Here is a 26,705-nt window from a genome sequence, read left to right as displayed (position 1 = left end):
TACCTCAGGTTACAGACACTTCAGGTTACAGACTCTGCTAACCCAGAAATAGTTCCTTGGGTTAAGAACTTTGCTTCAGGATGAGAACAGAAATTGTGCTCTGGCGGCTCAGTGGCAGTGGGAGACCCCATTAGCTAAAGTGGTACCTCAGCTTAAGAACAGTTTCAGGTTAAGAACGGACCTCCGGAACGAATTAAGTTCTTACCCCGAGGTACCACTGTATAGACAGAACCTGGGGGAAAAAAATCTGAGAGGCTATCTCAGGTCACCTCTGCACTGTACTTTGGAGGCAGCATCATACCACTTTAAGCAGTAATGCCTTTGGCCAAAGAATCCTGGGAGCTGTGGTTTGTTAATGATGCTAGGTGAGTTGCTAGGTGACCCCTATTCCCCTCACAGAACTTCAGTTCCCAGAGTTCTCTGGGGATAGGGATGGTTACACCACTCTAAGAATTTTAATTCTGAAGGAGAACAGGAGTCGCCCAACAACTCCCAATAACCTTAAAAAAGTTACAGCTTTCAGGATTCTTTGGGAGAAAGCCACAACTGTTGGTATAATAATGGTTTAGGTGTAGAGTATGGATGTGGATGGATATAGGTAAGGTAAAGGGCCCCCTGACCATTAGGTCCAGTCATGACCGACTCTGGGGTTCCGGTGCTCATCTCACTTTATTGGCCGAGGGAGCCGGCGTACAGCTTCCGGGTCATGACTAAGCCACTTCTGGCGAACCAGAGCAGCACACAGAAACGCTGTTTACCATTCCACCAGAGCGGTACCTATTTATCTACTTGCACTTTGACATACTTTCAAACTGCTAGGTTGGCAGGAGCAAGGACCGAGCAACAGGAGCTCACCCCGTCGCGGGGATTCGAACCGCCGACCTTCTGATCAGCAAGTCCTAGGGTCTGTGGTTTAACACACAGTGCCACCCACATCCCTGGATGGATATAGAATTGATTATATTGATTAGGAGTCTGGAAAACTTAATAATCATGGGCAAAATCATTTCTTTCAGGCTCAGGTACCTCTCCCCAACAATCTGAGGATAAAAATATCAACATTTACAAAGCTTCTCTCTCTCTTATACACCCACCCCTGCACAGTGGTGGAGCTTCATGCTCCAGCACTGGGGGGGGGGCAGAGAGCAGGCGGGGGCGGGGCTGGCATGTGTCCTGGGGGCGTGGTACACTGCCCACAGGGGCATGGCAGATGTCCTGGGGGCGAGGCGCATAGCTGTCAACTTTTTTTGCGAGGAATCCTATTTAGAATAAGGGAATTTCCCTTAAAGAAAGGGAAAGGTTGACTGCTATGGCATGGCGTGCTGCCCGCAGGGGCATGGCACGCCGCCTGTGGGGGCGTGGTGCCCAGCGCGGGCGGGGGACAGCTGCGATTGCACTCCACTGGGATCGTGCTGCCGGGGGCGGTGTGCTCCCCCCGCACTCCTCTGCCTCTGCCACTGCCCCTGCCCCTTCTTCCTTCTTCCAGTGCAGGGACTTTATCACATTTGCATTTTGTCTCCTATTTCACATGTATGTTCCTTGGTAGAAAATGGTGCCGTTAGGGCTGACTATGGGATGGAGGTCTAGATCTCCCTTGGAGGGAAACCAAGTGGCAGCTGACTTCCTTTTTTTTTTTTATAAAGATTTTTATTAATTTCCAGTTTTTTAACAGAAACAAAAAACAACAAAAAAAACAGACAAACAAAAAACTCATATTTTCATAACCTTATTTTCATAACCCTCTTTTCCCGGACTTCCCCATACCTTTCCCTTTTTGCATCCTTAATTTAGTACCATTATTCAGCAACCTATCTTGCCCAATTAAATATAAATTTATCCTCTTTCTCTATTCCACCCTAAATTTTAAACCCAATTATCGCTGCAATTCTACGTCTTCTTTTCCCTCAGCATTTTAACACTCCTCAGTTTTATAATAATTCTTAAGATACATCTTAAATTTCTTCCAATCTTCTTCCACAGTCTCTTTCTCTTGGTCGCGGATTCTGCCGGTCATTTCTGCCAGTCCCATAAAGTCAATCACTTTCGCCTGCCATTCCTCCAGCGTGGGTAGCTCTTGTGTCTTCCAATACTTTGCTAGAAGAATCCTTGCTGCCGTAGTAGCGTACAAAAAGAAATTCTTATCCTTCTTCGGCACCAACTGGCCGACCATACCCAAGAGAAATGCCTCTGGTTTCTTGTTAAAGGTGCACTTAAGCACTTTCTTAATTTCATTATAAATCATTTCCCAGAAGGCCTTAATCTTTGGGCAGGTCCACCAAAGGTGGAAAAAGGTACCCTCAGTCTCTTTACATTTCCAGCATTTGTTATTGGGCAAATGGTAAATCTTCGCAAGCTTGACTGGGGTCATGTACCACCTATAAATCATTTTCATAATGTTTTCTCGTAAGGCATTGCATGCCGTAAATTTAATACCTGTGGTCCATAACTGCTCCCAGTCAGCAAACATAATATCATGACCTATGTCCTGTGCCCATTTAACCATAGCAGACTTCACTGTCTCATCTATTGTATTCCACTTCAACAGCAAGTTGTACATTCTTGATAAATTCTTAGTATTGGATTCTAACAATTCTGTTTCCAATTTCGATTTCTCCACCTGGAAACCAATTTTCCTGTCTTGTTTGAAAGCCTCCATTATTTGAAAATAATGGAGCCAATCTCGTACCTTGGACTTTATTTTCTCATAACTTTGTAATTTAAATTCACCACCTTCTTGTTCTAAGATCTCAGAGTATTTCGGCCAATTGGTTGTCATATTAAGTTTCTTTACTTCCTTAGCCTCCATAGGTGAAAGCCACCTGGGAGTTCTGTTTTCCAGTAAATCTTTATACCGTATCCATACATTATATAGTGCTTTCCTGACAATATGATTTTTGAAACCCTTATACACTTTAACCTTGTCATACCAGATATATGCATGCCAACCAAAATTATTGTCAAATCCTTCCAGATCTAGAATGTCTGCATTTTCAAGAAGTAGCCAATCTTTTAACCAGCAGAAAGCTGCCGATTCATAGTAAAGTCTTAAGTCCGGCAGGGCAAACCCCCCTCTTTCTTTAGAGTCGGTAAGTATCTTAAACTTAATTCTGGGCTTTTTGCCCTGCCAGACAAATTTAGATATGTCTTTCTGCCACTTCTTGAAACAGTCCAGTTTATCAACAATTTGTAATGTCTGAAACAAAAATAACATTCTAGGCAATACATTCATTTTGATCACAGCAATTCGACCTAACAAGGAAAGCTTCAGGTTTGACCATACTTCTAAATCTTTCTTTATCTCAGTCCAGCACTTGTCATAATTGTCCTTAAACAAGTTCACATTCTTAGATGTCATGTTAATCCCCAGGTATTTTACACTCTTTGCCACCACTAACCCAGTTTCCTCTTGGAATCTTTCCCTTTCAACATTTGTTAAGTTCTTTTCCAATACCTTAGTTTTTTGTTTATTCAACTTAAATCCTGCGACCTGGCCAAATACTTGAATTAATTCCAAGGCTCTTTTGGTACTAGTGTCTGGCTCTTGCAAGGTCAGTACTAAGTCATCTGCAAAAGCCTTTAATTTGTATTGTCTGGCTCCGACCTGAATCCCTTTTACCAGCTGATCTCCCCTAATCATATTTAACAGGACCTCCAGGACCGATATAAAAAGTAATGGGGATATTGGGCACCCCTGACGTGTCCCTTTTTCTATAGGTAGTTCATCCATAACCACATTATTTACAATTAACTTCGCCTTTTGCTCAGAATAAATTGCACTTATACCATTTTCAAACCTTTGACCTACCCCCATCCCATGGAGATTCTTTTTCATAAATTTCCAAGATATATTGTCAAAGGCTTTCTCCGCGTCCACAAAAATTAGAACTGCCTTCGTATTAATGTTCACTGTCAGCATTTCTATAATGTCAATTATATTCCTTACATTAGTAGATATATGCCTACCCGGGAGAAAGCCCGCCTGGTCTCTATGAATCTCCTCCACCAGCACCTTCTTTAGTCTTTTTGCCAAAATGTCTGCAAAAATTTTGTAATCCACATTAAGTAGTGATATAGGGCGGTAGTTCTTGATCTGTTTTTTATCGACCTCAGTCTTTGGTATAAGTGTGATGAAGGCTTCTTTCCACGTCTCAGGTGCCCTTTTCCCCTCTAATATCTCGTTGCAAACCTCCTTAAGTGGCTGAATTATCCAGTCTTTCAAGGCTTTGTAATATCTGGAGGTTAGTCCATCTGGCCCTGGAGATCAAGTGGCAGCTGACTTCCGAGGCACTCTGGGAAATGAAGATTGCAGGAATGAGTGTTTGGTGCCCACTCTGCAAAACATTTCGAGAAAAACGAGGAAAAGGTGCAAGAGCTGTTGCTGCTGCTGCCAGACCACCTGGTAAGGGGAGGGAGGGAGATCAAGCAGGTGGGTGGCACCTGAGATTTGACGGGGGTTGTTGTTTTGTTTTTTGTTTAACAATCAAGTGGTGTATAAATTTATGAAATAAAAGAAAGCAACGAATAATAAAAAAACGTTTATCTACTTTTCACACTCTGGTGTGTCTTTGACAAGAATGGTGGCATATACAAAATTGACGAAACACTTTTGTGGTGTCAACTCCTTATAGGAACAGGTGTGGATGCTGTAATACAGTGGTACCTCGGGTTAAGTACTTAATTCGTTCCGGAGGTCCATACTTAACCTGCAACTGTTCTTAACCTGAAGCACCACTTTAGCTAATGGGGCCTGCTGCTGCTGCCGCACCGCCGGAGCATGATTTCTGTTCTCATCCTGAAGCAAAGTTCTTAACCTGAAGCACTATTTCTGGGTTAGTGGAGTCTGTAACCTGAAGCATCTGTAACCTGAAGCGTATGTAACCCGAGGTACCACTGTATTTGAAACTGGGCTGGTGGTGCAAGGCCTGCACCACCAAACATGTACAGTAATCCACCAGGCTGAACAAACCTTCTGTTTCTGCTTCTTGCCTTTGTGAAAACAAGTCTTTCAAGCACCAGGTAGGCCACAATATACAGCCAGTGCAGCTCAGTCTGTTTGCCTGCAGTAAACCCAGTGGCTGCTCAATCCATGTATTCACTGTGTAATCTACTCAGCATTTAAAGTGATATTTGGCATTTGTAGCACTTGTAAAATATTTGCACATATTCAGGTTGCCATATGACCTCTTTTTCCAGGACACGTCTTCCTTTCCAGGATTAAAATTTCTGCCTGGGAGGATTTTTAAAATTTGGAAAAATGTCCAGGGGGGTTAGTTAATTAGTTTTGTTTATAGTAACCGAAGAATTTTTTTTCTAGTGCATTAGATCTAAGGCACCCAGCTAAGCTAGTCTGCAGCAGATAATCACAACAGAGCAGCATCTTAAACTAGCTACATACTGTATAAATCCCTTGTGGCTGAACTAAAAGGACACTGGCTCAGCTACAAAATCTTGGAGAAGGAGTCTGGGAGGGCAAGAGCTAACATCCCCCTGCCATTAAGGAGAGTCCATATGTACATGTTAAACAGTTTAATAAACTGTTTTGTGCACACTTATGTTCACAAAGATGTGAACATGAGCCCAAATACTTTCATGTGGCAAGTGAGGGAGCAATATGTATTATTATTATTTTGTTGCTGAAAGTTAAGAACATTGCTGCTCTTTTTCAAAATATGGCAACCCTGCCTTATCACCCTGGAAGAAAGGCCCATATTATTATCTCCTTATTGCTGGTTCTAGGGGAGATGCTCAAGCTAAGAACAGTGGGCTGGCTAAGGCAAGCTCCTGAGCTCGTGGCCTAGAGGAGCTCTGAGACAGAGATTTTCTGCCTTGCAGGTCGCGACTCATACCTGAGCTACTCATTCGTGTGAAAAGTCTGTCAATCTTCCTTCGTTCAGCTGAGATTCAGACCACGCTGTTGTTGTACCACTGAATCTCTCTTCAGTTTAGCAAAGGGGTGTGTGTGTGTGTGTGTGTGTGTGAACAATATTATTAAAATCATCATATTATGCCTTTTTAGAAGCTATTCCCCCCCAAAAAAGTTTCCACATTTTGTACCCACAGCACGACTCCAATCCATTCATCCATGTGAAACATTTAACACTGAGAGAGGTCGCTCCAGAAGACCCAATCCCCCAGATTGTTAAAATATTGTTGTCTGGATTGTGAAAAGGATAATTTTTGTTCCATAAGCAAAAAGCTGCTCATCTTTAGGAACTTTGCTTTGAAACTGTGTACTGAGGGAAGAAAGAAACCTCTCCCCCCTCCCTCCCTCCCCCCTCTCTCTGTGTGTGTGTGTTTCCAGGAAGCAATAAGCACCTACATGAAAATAACTCCATCCTTAATCCCCTGCCTATCCGTTTTTATCTGATGGCTTCGGCACGGGCAGGAAGATCACTGTGCGGCAGAAAACGAAGGCGAGTTAACAAGATGTGGCCAGTCCTATGGATAAAATAGAGAAAACCCTCTTCCACTTTGTCTAGCACCCTGGTGTCGTTCTCATGCCCAGGTCGCAATGTGGCTCATGGTGGGCTTAGTGTGTTGCCTTGTGTTTGGGGGGCTGCCGATGGCTCTCGCCTCGTGCCCTTCCCAATGTAGCTGCGCTTTCCACAGTATCAACGAAGGGACGAAAGCAAGGTATGTTGGCAACTGTCTATTTCTTTTATTCCTCGGTGGGCTTCGAAGCGTTGTTTCGTGAGTAGAGGTTAGCGCATTGCCTGAGCAGAACCGCCCCCCCTCCAAGTAGACGTGGGCCACTCCATGGCTCTTTGTTGCAAATGTTATTTTCCCAATCACTTTGTACTACAGCTTTCTGCACAGTCGGATTAGCTCCAGAGCAGACTGTAATCTGATTTCAGAGATGTCATTTGCTGATCTTCTGTATGCCAAAGGCAGAAGCAATATAATTAACACTGGTACAATGTTAGGCAAAAGGGGCACTAAAATTGAGCTTTTGGAAAATATATGTGCAGGGAAATGGGTTTCATCACCACCTTGGACCAACAAATAAAACATAACCATGGACTTTTCATTTTTTTAAAAACAAAAAAACCAGACAGCAACAGTACCTATATATTTTATTTTGCTTCCAACCTTCCAGCTGAATGCTTGTTTCTGAAACTAGCTAAGATATGAAGCTTACTCTGTTTAAGGATTTTTTTTTCAGATTTGGTGGTTTTTTTTGCTTTGTCTTGTTAAAGAAAAGCAGCAACAGATGTTTCCATTTTTTCAAGGGCTTACATGTCGATCATGGCGACAGAGATGCTCATTCAAAGTATTATGTAAAATGCTTGCAAGCGTCGAACAATATGTGCCTACACTGAGCCTGCCTGAACAGGCAGACCGGGGGGATTGGCAGAGATGTGAACTTGTTTTGTTTATTTAACTTTGTAAGCACTTAAAAAACACACACCACATCTCTAGTACCATATGCAGGAATTAATAACATGTAAAATAAAATGTAATACTCAGGACTCATATAGTGCCTTTTGATCTCCGCCGAAAATACTTTGCATATATTGCCTTGGCTGTTCTTATAACAACCCAGTAACACTGGTCGGAATTATCTCCACATTACAGACTAGGTTTTTTAGCCTGAGAAATGATGCTTTGCCTAAGGTTGCCTGGTATGTGCCAGTGGCTTTGCAGGCAGCTCACAGTTGTAGCCTCCACATCTATACATGCCCATGTGCATTTGCGCATGGATATACAGTGCGCATAACAGGTTTCCTGTTGAACAATTAAGCCAAATGAAATGAACCATTGATTATTGTAGCACATAATATGAATATTTGGATGCTCAATTAGGACAAAAGGCATTTTGATTGCTGTGAGAGTAATATCATCCAGTAATATCATCCATTCTTACATATAAACCAATGGCTCTAGTAAACGTTCTTTGGTTACCATTTTAGGAACAAAAGGAGAGTTATTTCTAATTACTGTGCAGATCCCATGACTCCTTATAGAATGATCAATGCTCTGGGGTGTTGGAATATAATCTAGTTAGAAATGTTCAAAGCAATTAGGCAATGGAGCAAGCTTTCCTAAGAGTTTAAAGAGGACGGCGGACATGAATTTTATCAGGGCGATTTTACTTATAGTAGCATGTCTCAGCATAAGACATTAGGGCAGATCCTTCCAAGCCGAACAATTTATATACGAACTTTGAAGTGATTTCTGTTCCATACTGAAAAGCACACATTTAGGGTAGCAGCATTGCCAGGTAAAGCACTTTATTTTTCTCTCAGTAGGAATGAATGGTGATGTTTCACTTATATGGACGAAAGAAGCAGGAGCAACTGAGGCCTGCTCCCTTCCTCTAGTTAGGAGGGATGGGCAAATTTCAGTTTTTCTCAGTTTCTTATTTCTCCATTCTTAAGTTCATTTCTCCACATTTCCACATCAGCTTGCAATTATTTTTTCTAAGCTCTCACAAAAATTTCATCAGCGTTCCAGAGCAGATTTCTCTTCATATATATGTTTCTTTATGCAATTTTGCCAAATATAAACAATTTTGCAAAGCAATTTCATCCAACACAATGCATTTTTTGTATGTCATCTTTACAAATGCATGTATTTATATGCATGATTGACCCCAATATATGAATTTTTATATGGATTACATGACCGGAGAACTACATTGCAAAGTTTGGAGAAGTGCAAATTCCGAAAGATGGCTTTGTTTCAGATTTCATATTGTTTTGGAAAGTATCAGGTAGGTTCAACTTGAACGTGAACTGAATCTCATTTACATCTCCCATCCCAACTAGTGAGTGGACCTGGCCACTGAAATTCATCATCTATTTGCACAAAAAGCCATGCTGGATTCTGCTTCTTGGAAGGTCATTCTTGGAACACTGGAGACTGGCTTTCACGACTTGAGTACTTTGGAAAGACAGGATAAAAATATTTTGAGTACATTATTGGAATAATACTTATATAGAGGTGTTACAAGCTTTTTATCTGATATAATAAACAGCTATGAATCTTATTGGATTCTTCAGATGTTGTTGGACTCCAACTCCAATAATCCCAGGCTACTAACCATATGACAGGGCCAGCCCACCCAAGGGGCAAGGTGAGGTGACTTCCTCAGGTGGCAGGATCCACATGGGTGGTAAATCCTGATATAACTCTTCATCGACTGCTTCTTCCCTGGCAGGGAGAGTAGCACCATTTTGTGGTTCACGTCAGGTGCCAAAATGTGTTGGGCTGGCCCTGCATGTGGGATAGGGTTGATGGGAGTTGTAGTCCGAAACATTTAGAGGGCCGCAGGCTGCTCATCCCTGCAATGGGCAGCTGCAGAGGATGGTTAAATTTATTACAGAGTGTGCTTTCACACTGCATAATACAAGATGTGGCCAATGCCCTGCATGAGCTCAGTATGTATCCTAGAATGCATCCCAGAATCCTCTGTGGTGTACAGGAGTCCTTTGGCAGACATGAAATGGGTGTGGAAGGCGTTCCATGAATTGAGACATGTTAAAGGATTTTTATTTTATTTTATTAATTGCATTTCTGGCTCCCCCTTCCTCCCAATGTAGCTCCAGGCAGCAAACAACAACACAATCAATTTTAAAAATCTGAAACCAATATCAAGTCACGTATTCGTACAACAAAAAATGTCCATGTTGCCAGGAACAGTATCTTTCCACCATTAAATACCTGGGAGAACAGGATTCTTTAGAAATTCTACTAGTATAGGAACAAGAGGCAACAACTAGCCAGTTTTATGCTACTTTATGCTTCTGTTGATTTTGGTGAGTTAAAGATCTGCATTAGGCTGTGATCCTAAGCACAGTCATTTGGATTTCAATAGGAATGACTCCCAAGTAGTTCCATTATTTTTGTATCGTTTGTAGCCCATCTCCCTTTCATCAAAGTGGTGGCCTACAGTATGTGGTTCCCAAGCATTCACCTCTGCAGGCACTGAACAGACCCAGAGCTGCTTAGCTCCAGCAAGGTGGTGCCCACACATGCCTTCAGATCACACCCTGGTTTCAACACAATTAGCCTTAGATTTCAAACATCTCTCTTTGAAAGTCATGGGGTTGAAAACTGCTTACTATTGAGTTATGCCAGGACCTGCATGATGGGTCAGCATCATTGGGCATCTGCTGAGACCCCTAGTTTGGGGGAGGGCACTGGTGGCCACCAGAGCCAGGTGGTGCTGTTGCCATTGCCAACTACCCAACCTATCTGACCAAGAGTGAGAATTTCAGCAAACAATGGAAATGAGTAGAAGGAGCTGCAGTTGCCACTGCCTGCCCACTCATGTGCCCCTTTTGGGGGGCAGAGATGGAGGGGAAGCGAGTAGTAGTAGAAGAAGAAGAGTTTTGATTTGATATCCCGCTTTACTACTACTCATGTGCCCCTTTTGAGGGGCAGAGATGGAGGGGAAGTGAGTAGTAGTAGAAGAAGAAGAGTTTGGATTTGATATCCCGCTTTACTACTACCCTAAGAAGTCTCAAAGCGGCCAACAATCTCCTTTCCCTTCCTCCCCCACAACAAACACTCTGTGAGGTGAGTGAGGCTGAGAGACTTCAGAGAAGTGTGACTAGCCCAAGGTCACCCAGCAGCTGCATGTGGAGGAGCGGGGAAGCAAACCCAGTTCACCAGATTACTAGTCCACCGCTCTTAACCACTACACCACCCTGGCTCTGTAGGTAATTACAGGATATAGGAGCATTTGCCAAGGTCCTCCAAAAACATGCAGCTCACACTGGGTGTGAGCCCCAAAAATTGCCCTTATGATTTCCCAAAGATTTAGCCATGTTCCTTTGTCACAAAAACGCTCCACCCAAGGCATGATGGAGAACAGCAACAACCAGGAAAAGATAGACATAATATTTTACAAGGATAGGAAGAAACATTACGGACAGAACAATTGCCACACACAGGAAGAATAAGGATATAGTTTGAGTGCTTCACCTGCAGATTTAGAAATCATTTAATGTGTCGATACAAATGGAAGTCGTTAATATTGTAGTTGTTGTATAAGGGATTGTTCTTTTGACTGGAGTGTAATTGAAATTAATAAGATTTTGGAACACAGAAATAAAGTAAATAATCAAACCACAAATTCTAGCATGCAGGGGGCCACCTAAATTTTATAATTTGGCATCTGCATGATTGGTATTAGTAATTGTATTATAGTTTGGCATTGTTATAATGAACTTATTATTGGATTATTGTAATTGAAAACTAATTATATATATATATATATATATATATATATATATATATATATATATAGTTTGTCACAAGACAACCACGTCCTGTGGTCACTCAAAGGCTAACAAAAGGATGTCAGGCCAGATCTGACCAGCTCGTTTGACCATTAACCTCTCTTGTCCACCCCCTCAGGCATTTTAGCAGTATATAAAAGAATGAGCCATTAAACCCCTTGCTGAGAACCTTATCCTGCAATGAAGTTTTCTCCCTCTCCCCAATGTCCAAAATGGTATTCTTCATGTTGAAGTTCCCAGGTTCAACTCGTGTCACCTCTCATCAAATGGTCTTAGATAGAAAGACCAGGAAAGTCTCACAGAAGACTCTACCACTGTAGTTGGACTGATGGTATAGCCTTTACACACCTTTCTTTGTATGATTCATATAATGCAACTGGTACTGACTCCACAAAACGTTGCAATACTGTGGCCTTTAGAAGACAAACAGAAATAACTGGGAAAAAGGGAAGGCTGTCAAAAGCATGCCAGGCAGACCTAAGCAGGGATTCACAGAAGTAATTTATAGCTTGAAAATTTGTACAGTCAAACCTTGCTTGTCGAATGTAATCCGTTCCGAAACATTCAACAACCGGGGTGCAGATTCCAATTGGTTGCAAGAGCTTCTTGCACTTAAGTGGAAGCCACGTCGGACGATTGAGTTCTGAGGAACATTCAAAAACTGGAGCATTTACTTCTGGGTTTTCGGCGTTTGGGAGCCGAAACGTTCGAAAACGGAGCCGTTTGAGAACCGAGGTTTGACTGTACCCACTTATTTATTCTTATAAAATGGAACAAAGTTCTAGAGTAAGAATGTGTGTGTGTGTGTGTGTGTGTGTGTGTGTGGAATTAAAAAGGTTAAAAATGCATATAAATGAACCGATGATTAAAAGGTTTCAATTTGAGAAATGTTCATTCAGCGATCCATTTGTTCCAACAGAGCAGTTCTGTGCAATGACCCAGAGATGACTCTCACACCTGTGAACTTCCCTGTGGATACATTTAAACTCCGGATAGAAAAGACAGCCATCCGTAGAGTCCCGGGGGAGTCGTTCCATTCCCTCCGCAACCTGGAATTCTTGTGGATGCCCTATAACTCTTTGGCAAGTCTCACTGTGACTAACTTCCGGGGTCTCCGCCGGTTGCAAGAGCTGAGGCTAGATGGGAACGCTCTGACCTCCTTCCCCTGGGAAGCCCTTCTGAGCATGTCCCAGCTGAGGCTGCTGGATCTACACAACAATGAACTTGCCTCTCTCCCAGCTGAAGCTGCTCAGTACATCCGGAACATTACTTACCTAGATATCTCAAGCAATAAACTGGTGACGCTTCCTCAAGAACTCATCGCTGTCTGGTCGAACCTCCAAGCAGTTCCATACTTCCCCAATGACAATTCTAAGATCATCTTAGGTAAGAGGTTTAACGATGAAACTGAACGAAGGAAAGCTCTTCTATTCACATTATTTATGACCATACCTCAGTGGGCTGGATCGATTTCTCTCACTTTCTCATTTTTCCAGTCTTAACCGCAGCTCTCCTCATTTCCATATCAGTTGGTGATTTAAAACAAATATCCGCGTCAAAATTCATGAGTATTTTCATGCACATTTCTCCTTACACACACACATTTGCTGAGCAATTATTCTACATTATTGTCAATAATATTTGCATCTTAATGCCTGCTTTATCCCACCATATTCATCTCCATACACATTACTTGGTTGGAGAGCTGATTTCCAAAATTTTGAGAAGTGCTAATTTTGAAGGTTGGCTGTGTTTCTGTTCACGTATGGTTTCAGGGTGTGCAAAACGAGGTGGGTTTGCCTTTGAACATGAACAGCATCGAATCCCACCTCCATACCTAATCCAGACTAATTTACTAGGAATTTAGCTTCCATTGAAATCAATGGGATGGAAATCATGACTAATGTGTCTCCGTCAAAGATTTTTCTGACTATTGTTTAGCAATTGTCATGCTAAAGTGTTATTTAAAAAATCTATATGAATTTCAAACATTAGTACAATAATATACAATAAGAATAAAAAGAAGCAATAAAAATACAACTAAAAATCAATACAAATATTTTAATGTAATGGATTTGCCCACTGTGTTAACAAAATTCTTCAATATTTGGCCTGATCTTTGTTACCCTGGATGTGGCACTACCAAGACCACTTCCATAGTTGCTTCCAAACCTACCTCTGAAGGATCTCCAAAGAGGAGATTTTACAAGTGTCCCAGATAGCTGATTACATTATGTCATGAATGAATGAGGTCTTACCAGAGCTGAACAGCAGTATCCTTTCTTTTACATGATGCTCCTGTGAACACAAGCATAAATGACAGCAACTTTTTGTGAGACAACATTACATGGCTGACTCATTTTCAGGACTACATTCAGTGCAACCTCCAAACATTTCTGAGATATGCATCTGACTAGCAAGTTATGCTTCAGCTTGTACGTTTGCTACCTCTTAAGTATACACTTTGAATTTCATTATGTGGTTCCTTGTCTGGTGCTGCTCACAGTAATTGTTGCATTGAATGCCTAGGCTGTCCTTGAAAGTGTTTGCAATTTGTTGAGGTTTTCTGTCATCTGAAGGCTGCTGATAGCACAAGAAACCCAAACTGTGGCTTTAGACAACAATGTATTTACAGACTCTGGAGAAGCAGCCTGAGATCTGAGAGATCCCTTTCCATCTGTCAGAAGAGGTTTGAACAGAACTTTTCAACACCAGAAGAGCCAGATGGGATTAATGGGGTAGAAAGCAGGGATGCCAGTATATGGAGACAGAGCCAAAAATAGGTGGAGCCAGCTAATTCTAGGTTTTTCCCTACTCCTACTCCCTCCTGGCTTGGGGGCCCAGGGGAAGGAGAGGTGGAGAAACTCCTGTTGTGGTGGCAGGACTCATTGTGCTGGCTCCAACATTACACAATGTCAAAAAAAAGAAAACATTGCAAATGAAAATCAAATACAAGATACAATAAAGACCTGCATTTAAAGCAGTAAGATTAACAGGGAGACAAGATATTCCCTAAACATAAAAATCAAGTAAAATCAAATATAGAAAATGAAATGAAAACTCCACGTAGAAACATTACTAGCCACTAAACAAAATAATGGAGATAGAAGCTGCTCTGCCCTCACCCAGTAACATCTCCCAAAGATATCCTTAGCACTCTTGCACATATAAATTTCACCATCACTCAAGCATTCCTGCCATCCACACTCATAGCACAGACTAACCTCTAGGCAACCATTTGTCACAAAGTGATTGTCTGGTTTATGAAAGATATCTGGCAGCATTCAGCACAATTCACAACCAGCCCATTCACCGATCTCCATCTAGGCTTAACGTTTATATAGCACTTTCAAATTTTCAGTGCTTCATCATATGCATTATCAAGTTGTAAGGTAACAATGTCCTGTCACGTAAGCAAATATGATTATTCCTCATCTTGCAGACAGGGGAGACCGAGGCTGAAAGTGAGCGATTTGCCTAAGGCCACTTGGCAAGTTAATGGCAGAGGTGAGATTCAAACTGGGGCCTTCCTGATTTGCAGCTCCATCTCTTAGGCATTATAAATCAACTTTTTTTTCTCAGACAAAGCTAGCAACACAGCAAAATGTTGCTGCCAAACACCTACCTTTCTACTGAAATTTGCCAGGTTGGCTTTTTCTGGAGGTTGCAGTAAAATCCACAGGCCTGGCCAATATGAATTTTATTCATATTGTCAAACTGGCAAATTGACACATTCCTTTGTTTTCCTGATCAGAGCTCATTCTTGCCATTGATTTATTCAGCGTTTCCACATATCTCAGCATAACATACCCTGCCTCCTTTTTTCTTTGTGTGTGTGTGTATGTAAAGTCTGAAGCATGGTAGACACTTAATAATTCACCATTCTTTATATCTTCTGTCACTGCCTTTCCTTCATCACTGAGCAGCAACTTCTCATATACCTCTAAAAAAAAAAAAGCATTTAACTTTTACTGGTCTTTGCTTGTTTCGTTTCTTGATCTTTGCTTTCCTTGAAGACACCGTAAGGTGCAGATCATCTTAGGGAATGGAGGAATATAAGATTCCTCTGCATAGTATATAAGCATATAGAACATGCTTGCATCCTTTGATACATTGTACAGTAACCCTTCATGACTTTACCACAGGCATAATGGTATGGGGATATTTCCATGCCGAAGTGTTTCTGTTCCATTTTATGGAATGATCTGTAGACTAGGGGATGATTCTTTTATAAAGACACAGGAAGCTGCCTTTCCTTGTTTGCACATCATGGTAAGCCCAACTATAGCTTTTTGGGACAATGCAAGAATGCTCGCTTCCATCTGCTCCTCCTTGGCCCTTTCAGCACAGAACAGCAATCCAAGGTTTAGCAGAGTATTTCCTGGTGTCATAGTAAAGGTCTTTCCTTCTGAATCACAATCTGTAATCAAAGAACAACCAGTGGTTTTCAACCAGTGTGTCGTGGCACCCTGGGGTGCCTTGAATGATACTTCAAAAACTGACTGGGTCAGTTAAGATAAAATATAAAAGATTAAAACAAGATTAAAAGAAGTCCGAAGAGCACCGGTAAGCGCGTCTTACCTCAGCGCCATGTTGGCCCCTCCTCCTGCCTTGAATGATGGTCAGGGGTGCCGCAGGCAACACTGGCCTCTGTCCCTCTTTTCCTTCCCTCCCTTCTGTGATGCCCTTTTGCATCTCTGCCTCCCAAATTCTTACATGGCTGTTTGTTGCAGTAGCCCTGGCTACAAGCTCTGCAGGTGAATGGAGCCTCTGGGGCTGGCCAGGGGGTGTTTCCCAGGCCCCTGTAGGGCAGTGGGAGGAGGCACCTTTTTTGGGGGGCAGGGGGGTAGCTCAGAGACCAGGGGCGGCAGCTGCGGCTGCCCAAAGGACTCTCATGGAGAAGGGAGAATAGAGGAGGCAGATGGAACACTCCAAAAGGGAGAGTGTTCAAAAAGGGGTGAGAGGCTGCCAGCTCTCCAGGCAAAGGGTGACATAACTGGGGGCTCCAGAGCTCCACAGGGGTGCCACAGAATGAATGCAGTTAGTCAAGGGAGCCATGGATCCAGAAAGGTTGAAAACCATGGTCTAACCATGGTCCTGAGTTCCAATGGCACCCTAATCCAGATCTTCACTTAGCTGCTGCATTATGCTGTGCTGAAAGGTTCAGGGATAAACAAAGTGGGTGTGATCAGTCCCAGTATAACATTGTTTAGCTTATAGTGACATATGAATGAGGCCGCTGAATCAAGCCATTGATCATAGCTGTCAACTTTCAGATTTGAAAATAAGGGATCAGCAGCCTCACCTGTCCTGGGGAGCCTCAAAAATAAGGGATCAGCAGCCTCACCTGTCCCGGGGACAGTCTACGGGATATCTAACAATCTGGGATAGCAGTGGGAAGCAGCAGGAAATGGCGCTGGAACAAGGGAATTTCCCACAAAAAAAGGGAAGGTTGACAGCTATGCCATTGATCAATCTAGCTCTGTAATCCAGCTCAGTACATGACTGGCAATAGCTCACCAAGGGTTCAGACAGGAATATCTCTCAGTGTTATGTGGAGATGCTTGGGACTGAACTTGCTTTCTGAGTGCAAAGTGTGTGCCTTAGCATCGACCCTTCCCCGAGGTTTTGTGTTGACCTTTCCATTGCTGTGACTTTGCCATGCTGAACCCACAAATCTCAGAGTCGTTCATGATCTTGGGTGAGGAATCAGGGCTGGTTAGAACCAGAAACAAGGAGTGAAGCAAAGAAGAAGGAATGGCCAGAATCAACCTCTGTTTGACCTGGAGAAATTCCAAGAGTCAACATCTGTGGAGAGAGACTTGCATCAAGTCTGCATTGGCCATTAGAAGGGCATCAAATGAATTTAAAAGCAAATTCAAAGCACTCTTTTCAGGATGGTTAAAGGCTATATAGGGGACTGTCGGTGCTGTAAACACATCACTTCCCCCCTGAGGCTACAGAGCACGCAACAGGAGAAGGCAACCAGACCACATGGGTACACAATAACACATCATACGGCAAGCTGAAGCTATAATATTGGTGATCTGTTTTCAGGGCTATATCTGTCTTTTGTACCACAGAAGCTGTGATCTTGAACTATTCTTTCTCTGAGTGTTGAAGATAATCAGGAGAAATTTGGCTAGCCTAAAGAGATTTAGAATCAGGCACTGGATATTTTTGTCCTAAAAAATTAAAGCAGAAACATATTAGGGTAATTTCAACAAATAGGCAAGCTTGCCACATTTCCCCCTCTGCAGTCTTTTTGACAATCTTTGCTTCCTCTCCCATGATATTTATAGACTGCTTTTCCAATAAACTTGCTCAGGAGCAGAAAAAGATGTTAAAAGAAGCAGTAAAATCGTGCAGATAAAAAAAACCCCAGACAGTTTAAAACAGCAGCAGCAAGTAAAAGCCACATGAGAAATCGTTGAAAATGATTTACAGATGGTATTTAACTCCGAGGAGACTTGCTAAGATGAATAAGACTGAATCAGATAAGTGCTGGAGATGCAACGAGGTCGAGGGTACATTCTTTCATATGTGGTGGACCTGTAAAAGGATAAAAGAGTATTGAGAAATAATTTATAATGAATTAAAAAAAAGGTTAAAAGGACCTTAAAAAAATCCACAAAACCCACCAGAGTCCTTTTAGTTGGGGATAATTCGGATGGAAATTCCCAGGTCTCAAAAAAGATTATTTATGTATGCCACTACAGTGGCCCATGTTTTGTTAGCCCCAAACTGGAAAACGAGCGAGGTCCCAACTAAAGAAGAATGGCAGCTCAAACTGATGGAATATGTGCAGCCTGCGGACCTAATTTATAGAATAGGAGAACAAGAAGAACATAATGTTTAAAGAAGATTTGAAAGGGTTTATTGAATATATGGGGGGGGGAATTGTGTGCATTTGAAAATGTTTGCAGCATTAAGATAAATTCAACAGTGTAAACAAGTTTTGATGGAAGTAATAATGGAATACTGAATGGTTTAGTTTACCTAAAATATGCAGGGATTTATGCTATGCAAAATGAACCATGGAAAGAGAAGAATGGAAGTCACTGATATTTTAAGGTTGTCTAAATGAATATCCTAAATTGTAAAACAAAAAATTTAATAAAAATTATATATATAAAAGCCACATGAGGCGATGATGATGATGATGATGATGATGATGATGATGATGATATGAAGGAGGAAGATAGTGTGTGTGCACATGCACATGTGTAAAGTGTAGAGAAAGTTTTGGCCTTTCTCCATTAATACTAGAACTCAGGAAGTTGAGTCCTGGAAGATCCAGGAGAGGCAAAGTGCATAAGCATTTAAATTTCCTCACACAAGAGGTAATGATGGCCACCATCTTAGATGGTTTTAAAAGACGAATACAAAAATTTGTGGCTATTACTTGCCACAATGACTATTTTCTGTCTATGCTGTTGGAAGCAATTTGCCACTGAATATCATTTGCTAGAATCACAGGCAGGGATAATGCTTTTGCACTCAGCTCCTGCTTGTGGGCATCTCATCGCCACCTGGTCTGCTGGGTGTCACCCAGAGTGGCTGAGGAAACCCAGCCAGATGGGTGGGGTATAAATATTATATCAACAATTAGAAAAGGATGTTAGACAGGCCATTGCCCTGATTTGGGAGGCTCTTCTTATGATGTGTTTGTGTCAAGGTGGTTTGGTGGGCATCAACAAATTATTGAACAGAATACCATAGGAGAATTTTATTTCCTGGTTATGCAGATAAATAATAGTCCAGCCAGCAAATGGTAAGGTAGAGAAGGGGCATAAGAGTCTCAATAGCAACAGTCCTGGTGCCTTGTATAAATTCTTATGTTATGTTAGGATCACCATACATCCCAATTTTCCTGAACATATCCAGAATAGTGTTGTTGGCACCCAAATGTCCGGGAAAATCCGGACGTATGGTGGTTCATGTTGATTTTCTATAAAAATAGATTTAAAAAATCACTAAGTTCACTTCAACAACTTTGGCCAGACCCAAAATAGCTCAACAACTTTGGCCGAAACCCCCCAAAAACAATGAAAAGAAAGCTCATCAACTTTGCCAAAAAAACTCAATAACATTTTTGTCCAGATTTTCACTGTTTGAAGTATGGCAACCCTACTCCAGGTTCAAAGAAGAATGATAACGATTTGTTGCGGTTGCATCCTGTTTGCTTCTAAGGAACCCAGAGAGTGCACAGATACACTAAACGGCAACATTTTAGATGTTTTGTGCCCTCTTTCTGCCACATGGTGGCATTCAAATCACATCAGGGGGGAAATAAACCATTTAACCAAAGTAGGAACAAATAATCACATTACAATTGCATAACTGAATATTATCAAAGATCTTGGGTAAACAGAAGTACCTTTGGCTAGCAATTAAAAGGTACTAAAGCATGTGTAATTTTTGGCATAGGAACATGGATGGGGCATGTTCTGTTACTGGTAATAGGAAGAATAGTTAGATATGTTAGTGGCCTTGATTGTGGTGATCTTTTAAGTGGGGTGGGAAGGACTTTTTCTGTTTAAATATATTGTCAGATGAATATTTTTGTTTTTGTGTATTGTTATTATGTGTGTTTATCTGATTTTTGATATCTGTGCTATTTTACTTTACTGTGTTACTTTGAGGCACTTGAGTGAAAAACTGTGACTAAATAACAACAACAATATTGCACTTGAGTGAAAAACTGTGACTAAATAACAACAACAATATTGCACTTGAGTGAAAAACTGTGACTAAATAACAACAACAATATACAATTCAGAAGATCCTCTTACTGAGATTGACCTTCCTCATCTTCCAGACATGGACATTTTTGAAGCACATTTTTTTGCACCCCAAGGCGTTTGTATCAAGGACAGAAAATGTGTGTGTTGAAAACTCTTCAAAATCTAAATATATTAAATATTGAACCTATTTGCAAGATCAAGACCAGCTTTGGATTACCTTTTTAGGGCATGTAATTTACTATGCTTAAGGGTGGAGGAGAAATTCGCTTTCTGAAGCATTTTCTGAAACAATATTCACACTCAAACACAGCCATCCTTGGAAAATGGCACTTTTCTGAATTTTTGCAGTGCAGTTTTCCAGCCATGTAATGTGTGCAAAAATGCATATAAGCGTAAGCTCTCTCTCTCTCTCTCTCTCTCTCTCTCTCTCTCTCTCTCTCTCTCTGTGTGTGTGTGTGTGTGTGTGTGTGTGATGCAGATTTTGGTGAAAATAGCATTCACTATATTGGGGAACATTGGTTTGCAAAAATGTGTATATTAGGCAGGATTGCATTTAACAGTGGCTGGATCTAGACATATCAAAAAAGCCATGCAGTTAAACGCCTTGTAAACTTCGTAAAGGGAAATCCTGTTGGCAAAAGATATTCACAGTGCCATCTGGTGTCACAGCGTTATAACTTATATAAAGTGCTTTTTCTTTACTAACGTAGCTGAGTCCAGTGTGTTTCTCAGGAGAAACTTGCACAAAAATGTGATTTGGATGAGTAATTTTTTTAAAAAAGCAGATTGCTGTGGAAATGTGGAAAACTCAATTTAATATTGGAAAAATGATAAATTAAGAGAAGTAACTAGGGAGAATGCTGTTGCACTTGGTCCTGTTTGTGGGAGTCACATAGGCGCCTGATTTTGGACTAGATAGGCCTCAAACCTGATCCAGCAGGCTCTTCCATTTTATAATTTTAATTATTTGCATTTCTAGTATAATTCCATGTCAGCGAAATATGGACAAAAAGAACACAATAAGAAAAGAAACTCTGAAATAAAAAATAGGTTGCAATTTAAAATTTCTAAAAATAGACCAAAAAACAATCCTTAGCCAACTTCCTCTCCTCTCCTTCCATGGTTCCTTTTATCTCTTTTCCCCATGTTTTGTTGGTTCACCCATCTATTGTAACTACTTTTATAAACTTTATTTATTTCTTACACTGCTGAAAATCTTACCATCCTGCTAGGTAGATTGTTTGCTTATGATACTTTTTCATATATCCAATAAAAATACATTTCTTATTCTAGTGGTCATTCCTGCAAGCTCCACATATTCTAACAGTTTAATATGCCATTCTTCTTTTCTTGGTACCTTATCTGTTTTCCATCTTTGGGCTAGTAACACACGCTTCCTTCTCTTCCCAGGTTTGCAGGACAATCCTTGGACGTGCGACTGCAGCCTCTATGAAATGGTCCACTTCCTCAACTTCCAGTCCCCTAATGTAGCATTCATTGAATCCAGACTGAAATGCTTCACTCCCCGGAGCTTGGCCGGAGTTTTCTTCAGCCAGGTTGAACTGCGGAAGTGTCAGAGTCCTGTCGTGCACACATCCGTCGCCAAAGTGAGGACCATACTGGGAAGCACTGTGCTTCTGCGCTGCGGCACCACGGGAGTGCCCATTCCTGAGCTAAGCTGGAGGAGGGCTGATGGAAACCCTCTAAATGGCACAGGTAGGTTCTCCTTTTTCGGTTGCAGGCCCTGTGACTGTGGTTTGTAAAGAAGAGTGTAATGGTGTCCCTAAAGGATTCTGCTAAGTAGGTAAATGGGACGGAGTTGGTGCTGTGGTTTAAGCCACTTAGCCCCTTGGGCTTGCCAATCAGAAGGTCGGCGATTTGAATCCGTGCAAGGGGGTGAGTTCCCGTTGCTCTGCCCCAGCTCCTGCCAACCTAGCAGTTCGAAAGCACACCAGTTCAAGTAGATAAATAGGTACCGCTGCAGCAGGAAGGTAAACAGCATTTCTGTGCACTCTGGTTTCCGTCACCAGATTCTGTTGCACCAGAAGCGGTTTAGTCATGCTGGCCACATGACCCAGAAAGCTGTCCATGGATAAACGCCAGCTCTCTCAGCCTAAAAGAGGGATGAGCGCCACAACCCCATAGTCAAGTTTGACTGGACTTCACCGTCCAGAGGTCCTTTGCCTTTAGCTCTGCTAAATAATTTGTTAGAATATTCAACAAAGTCCTTTGGGCAGTTTGCATCAAGTTCAAACCATGTTCAATTAAGCCATTGGAACATTAACTGAGACATTAAATATCTATTGATGTGGTTGGCTGCCTAAAAACCAACATAAGCAGCACAACAGCATTTAAAGCCAGCAGAAATAATCTGCTCCAAGGGCAGATGATTTCTTGAGCTTTGAAGCTACAATCCTGTACATGCCTACTCAGAAATAAGACCTTGTTAATTTAATGGTGATTATTCTCATGTAAATGGGTATAGGATTGTAGCCCAAGCCTGCTGCTCAGGTCATGGTTTAAAGATATACTGTAAATTGCATTAGCATCTTGCATCTGCAAAGGCATCCTGTTCTTACGTCAAAAGATATCACGGGGCCCTAATTAGACTTCTTTAGAAATACATTAGGGATGGGGAACTTGTGGCCATCTAGATGTTGTTGGGCTATACCTCCTATCATCAGACTGATGGTAACAGGAGTCTTACAACACCTGAAGGACCACAGCACAGGTACCCCATTCTTGCAATAAACAGCGGCAACTGATATGATCATATGTTCAGAGCACTTTCCCTTTAAGGAAAGGCAAAAGCATCTCAGGATTTTCAGTGGGACATGGCTGAGGTTTATTAAACAATGGTGCTCCAAGATTGGTTGCAGGAAATGTCTTTTTATTAACACTGGGACTCAGGTGTCACCCTTGGGAACCGAATAAATAGAAGCACTTCTTCACACAGTGTGAATTGACTTTTGGACACTAGCTTAGAGATGGCTTTTAAAAGGATTCTACAACTGCATGGATAATGGGTCTATCCATGGATGTTAGCCATCGTAACTAAAGGGAAGCCTCCATGTCCAGGGGGAGGGGTATATCTCAGGTAACTGGATTCTGGAGACAAATGGCAGAAGGTGGCTGTCATCCTCTTCTGAGATTCCTAAAGGCATCTTGGCTGGCTGCTATTGGAAAAAGATTGCTGGACCACACTGGTTCTAGTTAGCGAGGCAGTTCTTAAACAGAGGGATGTTCTTGCCACTGCTATGGTTGTTCCCAAGCTCACTTGAGTAATGTCTACAAGTTTTGCTCAAGCGTTCAGGGTGGAGCAGATGGAAGTTTGTCCAGCCAAGCAGAGCACCACTTCTGGTCTCAACTGGGCTATCATCTTAAGAATGACATCACTGTAAAATCTATTCTGATCTGATGTACCGTATTTTTCGCCCTATAGGACGCACTTTCCCCCCTCCAAAAATGAAGGGGAAATGTGTGTGCGTCCTATGGGGTGAATGCAGGCTTTCGCTGAAGCCTGGAGAGCGAGAGGGGTCAGTGTGCACTTCAGGAAGCTATCCCCCCAGCCCAGGAAGCTCCGGGAATGATGGCGAGGTTGCGCGCAACCTCGCCATCACTCTCGGACCCATTCCGGGGGCTGGGGTCAGGGGAAGCTCGGGCTTCCCCCGCCCCCAGCCCCGCAAGCTCCAGGAGCGATGGCGAAGCTGCGCACAACTTCTCCATCACTCTGGGACCCGTTCTGGGGGCTGGGGTCGGGGGAAGCCCCCCCGCCCCCAGCCCCGCAAGCTCCGGGAGTGATGGCGAGGTTGCGCAACCTTGCCTTCACTCCCGGACCCCCAGCCCCGAGGCTAAAAACAAAGCCAGGACAGCGAGTGGGATCCATCCCGCTCACTGTCTTGGCTTCTTTGCTCTTTGGGGCTGGGGAAAAAAAATAAATTTATTTTCCTTTATTCCCCCCCCCCCAAAAAAAATAAGTGCATTCTATGGGCTGGTGCGCCCTATAGGGCGAAAAATACAGTATTTTGATGTTTAGGGAACAGCCATAGTTCAGTAGTAGAACACACACTTTGCAAGTAGAAAGTCCCAGGTTCATTCCTCAAAAATGCCAGGCAGGGATGCAAAATACTTCCTGTTTGAAACTCAGGAGAGCTGCTTTCAGTCATTACATGCATCACTGATCTAGATGGGCTAGGTAAAGATAACTGCAGGACTCGGGTGGCACTGTGGTCTAAACCACTGAGATGCCTGGGCTTGCCGATCAGAAGGTCGGTGGTTCAAGTCCCCATGATGGGGTGAGTTCCCATTGCTCTGTCCCAGCTCCTGCCAACCTAGCAGTTCGAAAGCATGCCAGTGCAAGTAGATAAATAGGTACTGTTGTGGCGGGAAGGTAAACAGCGTTTCCGTGCGCTCTGGTGTTCTGTTGTGCCAGAAGTGGTTTAGTAATGCACATGACCCGGAAAGGTGTCTGTGGACAAACGCTGGCTCCATTGGCCTGAAAGTGAGATGAGTGCCGCAACCCAACACTCACCTTTGATTGGACTTTGCACACATGACTAAGCCAGCATCAGCCTTTGACTAGACTTAACTGTCCAGGGCTCCTTTACCTTTTTTTTTTAAAAAAAGATGAACTAATGTCCTAATTCAGTAGAAATCCAATGAAGTTATGAGAACAATGATAACTTTTAGGTAATGAAATTATTATCTAAAAGAGGGGGGAATGGAATCTAAGCAGTCCGTTCTGCTGAATTTCATCCTGTTTCTTTCTTCCAGTGCACCAAGAAATTTCCAGCGATGGAATGAGCTGGTCTATTCTAGGCTTGCCTGTCGTTTCGTACCTTGATTCTGGAGAATATATATGCAAAGCAAAAAACTTCCTGGGAGCAACAGAAGCTTTCATCTCCCTTATCATCACTGACTCAGAAAGCACAGATGACCCCACCACAAACTCAAAAGGGACATGGAATGGAAAAGTGAGTGGGATGGAAGCAGCGGCTTACAACGACAATTTGGTAGCCAGGTATGTGATCACCACGTCAACTTCCCCTACCATGGGTGCTCGGTCCATTCGTGCCAACACAGAAGGGAACCTGGCACTTCGAGATCAGGCACTAAATGTGATCAACAACCCAAGAAATCTCTTAGCGAGTCCACCTACTGCCCAACAGGAGCCGGAGCGCATTGTGAGGTCTGTCAGAGTCATAGGAGATACTGACCACAGCGTCTCCTTGGCATGGAAAGCTCCTCAAGCCAAGAACACAACTGTCTTCAGCATCCTTTATGCAATCTTTGGAGAAAGGGACATGCGTAGAATTAACGTGGAGCCAGGTAAGACCAAGATCACTATCAATGGCTTGATGCCGAAGACCAAATATATAGTGTGTGTCTGTGTGAAAGGGCTGATTCCCAGGAAAGAGCAGTGCATCATCTTTTCCACAGATGAAGTAGCCAGTGCAGGTGGAACCCAGAAACTGATCAACGTTGTGGTCATCAGCGTGGCCTGCGTCATTGCCGTCCCTCTGACGTTAGTGGTGTGTTGCGGGGCGCTGAAACGGCGCTGCAAAAAATGTTTCACCCGGAAACCCAAGGAAATCCAGGACTCTTACGTCACTTTTGAAAGCCTCTCTCCAGGCGCCAAAGCCAAAGGAATGGAAGGGGAATACTTGACTAGACACACACCTGACGAATCCAATAGGTTGCTCTCTGCCAGGTCGAGTGTGGACTCAGAAGCAATACCAAAGGCAGAGGGACAGCCAAATGAGTACTTTTGCTGACATTGATCTGTTAGTGTGCAAAGCGATTGCGCTTACACCTCTATTGGACAGTGCAGAAATGGCATGACTTTGAAGACTCACATGTCGCAAGTATTGTCTCGATATATTTGTCAAAAGAACAATGGACAGCTCTACCTGGACTGTGTTCCCCTCACACTTCAACAGCAAAAAGTCTATGTGTACATTTGCTGAGACCTCCCTCCTGCCAATCCAGTCCAGAACTGAGTGGAGTACTTATTGAATCTACACTGAGAAGATTTCGTTTTTAATTTTTGTCTGTTGGGGCATGCAGGAAGGAGGATAGAAGTGGAAATTGTAAGTTATTAGGACCCAGCAGATGATGGCTGGATTCTAGTTTCCTGGGACTCCAGAAAGGGGGTGGGTGTGAAAATGTTTAGGCTGAGGGGATGGAAGATGATATTTATATGCAAAGAAGCAGATTGATATGGGAATGACTTGAGTCTTTGTCAGGTAGATGATGCAAAAAGGAAGAACACACCTCCATCACAGAAAAATAGAAAGAAAATGTGGGAAATGACTCAGGTGCAGAATAAACGTTATAATATTATCAAGTACAAAAAGTCTGATCAAGGACAAAATGAAATGTGAACACATGTAGAATAACACTCATCTTCAGGGAATCAGTTACAACTATTCTCCTGTTAAAATACAAAGTAAAGGAGGAGACAACTTATCTTTTTTTTTTAAGAATAATTTTTATTAACCGACCAATCACATCAAATCAAACCAAATTACATAAATTCCAAATTACACAGCCGAATTTTAAATTTTTGTTGGGGGTTACCCATATTTCAAGTTCCGAAGGGATCCAATCAACGTCTTGCTTCTTACTGCTGTTTTAATGTCCACAAATCTAACCTTATGATGTTCACAGTACTATCCAGTCCTTTCTTATTATTTTTCCACATCTCTTGTTG

At 42.4% G+C, this 26,705-nt stretch overlaps 1 protein-coding gene and 1 long non-coding RNA gene across 4 annotated transcripts; one reads left to right on the top strand and one right to left on the bottom strand.

Annotated features, from left to right (window-relative positions):
- The first annotated feature begins 6,391 nt into the window (after positions 1 to 6,391).
- On the top strand, positions 6,392 to 26,457 carry LRIT1 (leucine rich repeat, Ig-like and transmembrane domains 1). Of its 3 annotated transcripts, none has more exons than XM_079975666.1 (4): positions 6,392 to 6,633; positions 12,166 to 12,632; positions 21,404 to 21,709; positions 24,767 to 26,457. In XM_079975666.1, the coding sequence occupies exons 1-4, from the start codon at positions 6,512 to 6,514 to the stop codon at positions 25,765 to 25,767; spliced, it is 1,896 nt and encodes a 631-aa protein (XP_079831792.1). In that variant the 5' UTR covers positions 6,392 to 6,511; the 3' UTR covers positions 25,768 to 26,457. The 3 variants fall into 3 exon arrangements, with proteins under 3 accessions (XP_079831792.1, XP_079831793.1, XP_079831794.1); XM_079975667.1 differs by lacking the exon at positions 6,392 to 6,633 and adding an exon at positions 10,485 to 10,664; XM_079975668.1 differs by lacking the exon at positions 6,392 to 6,633 and adding an exon at positions 10,557 to 10,660.
- On the bottom strand, positions 8,598 to 13,550 carry LOC307215998. Its single transcript, XR_013838865.1, has 3 exons — positions 13,505 to 13,550; positions 12,521 to 12,653; positions 8,598 to 8,883 (listed from the first exon to the last, which is right to left on the bottom strand). It is a non-coding gene; the product is annotated as an uncharacterized lncRNA (long non-coding RNA).
- Positions 26,458 to 26,705: the final 248 nt, after the last annotated feature.

The sequence above is a fragment of the Podarcis cretensis genome, assembly GCF_951804945.1.
Source record: "Podarcis cretensis genome assembly, chromosome: 5".
NCBI classification, from domain to species: domain Eukaryota; kingdom Metazoa; phylum Chordata; class Lepidosauria; order Squamata; family Lacertidae; genus Podarcis; species Podarcis cretensis.
Note: the sequence above shows the minus strand (reverse complement) of the source record. Positions and strands in the feature narration are given on the sequence as shown.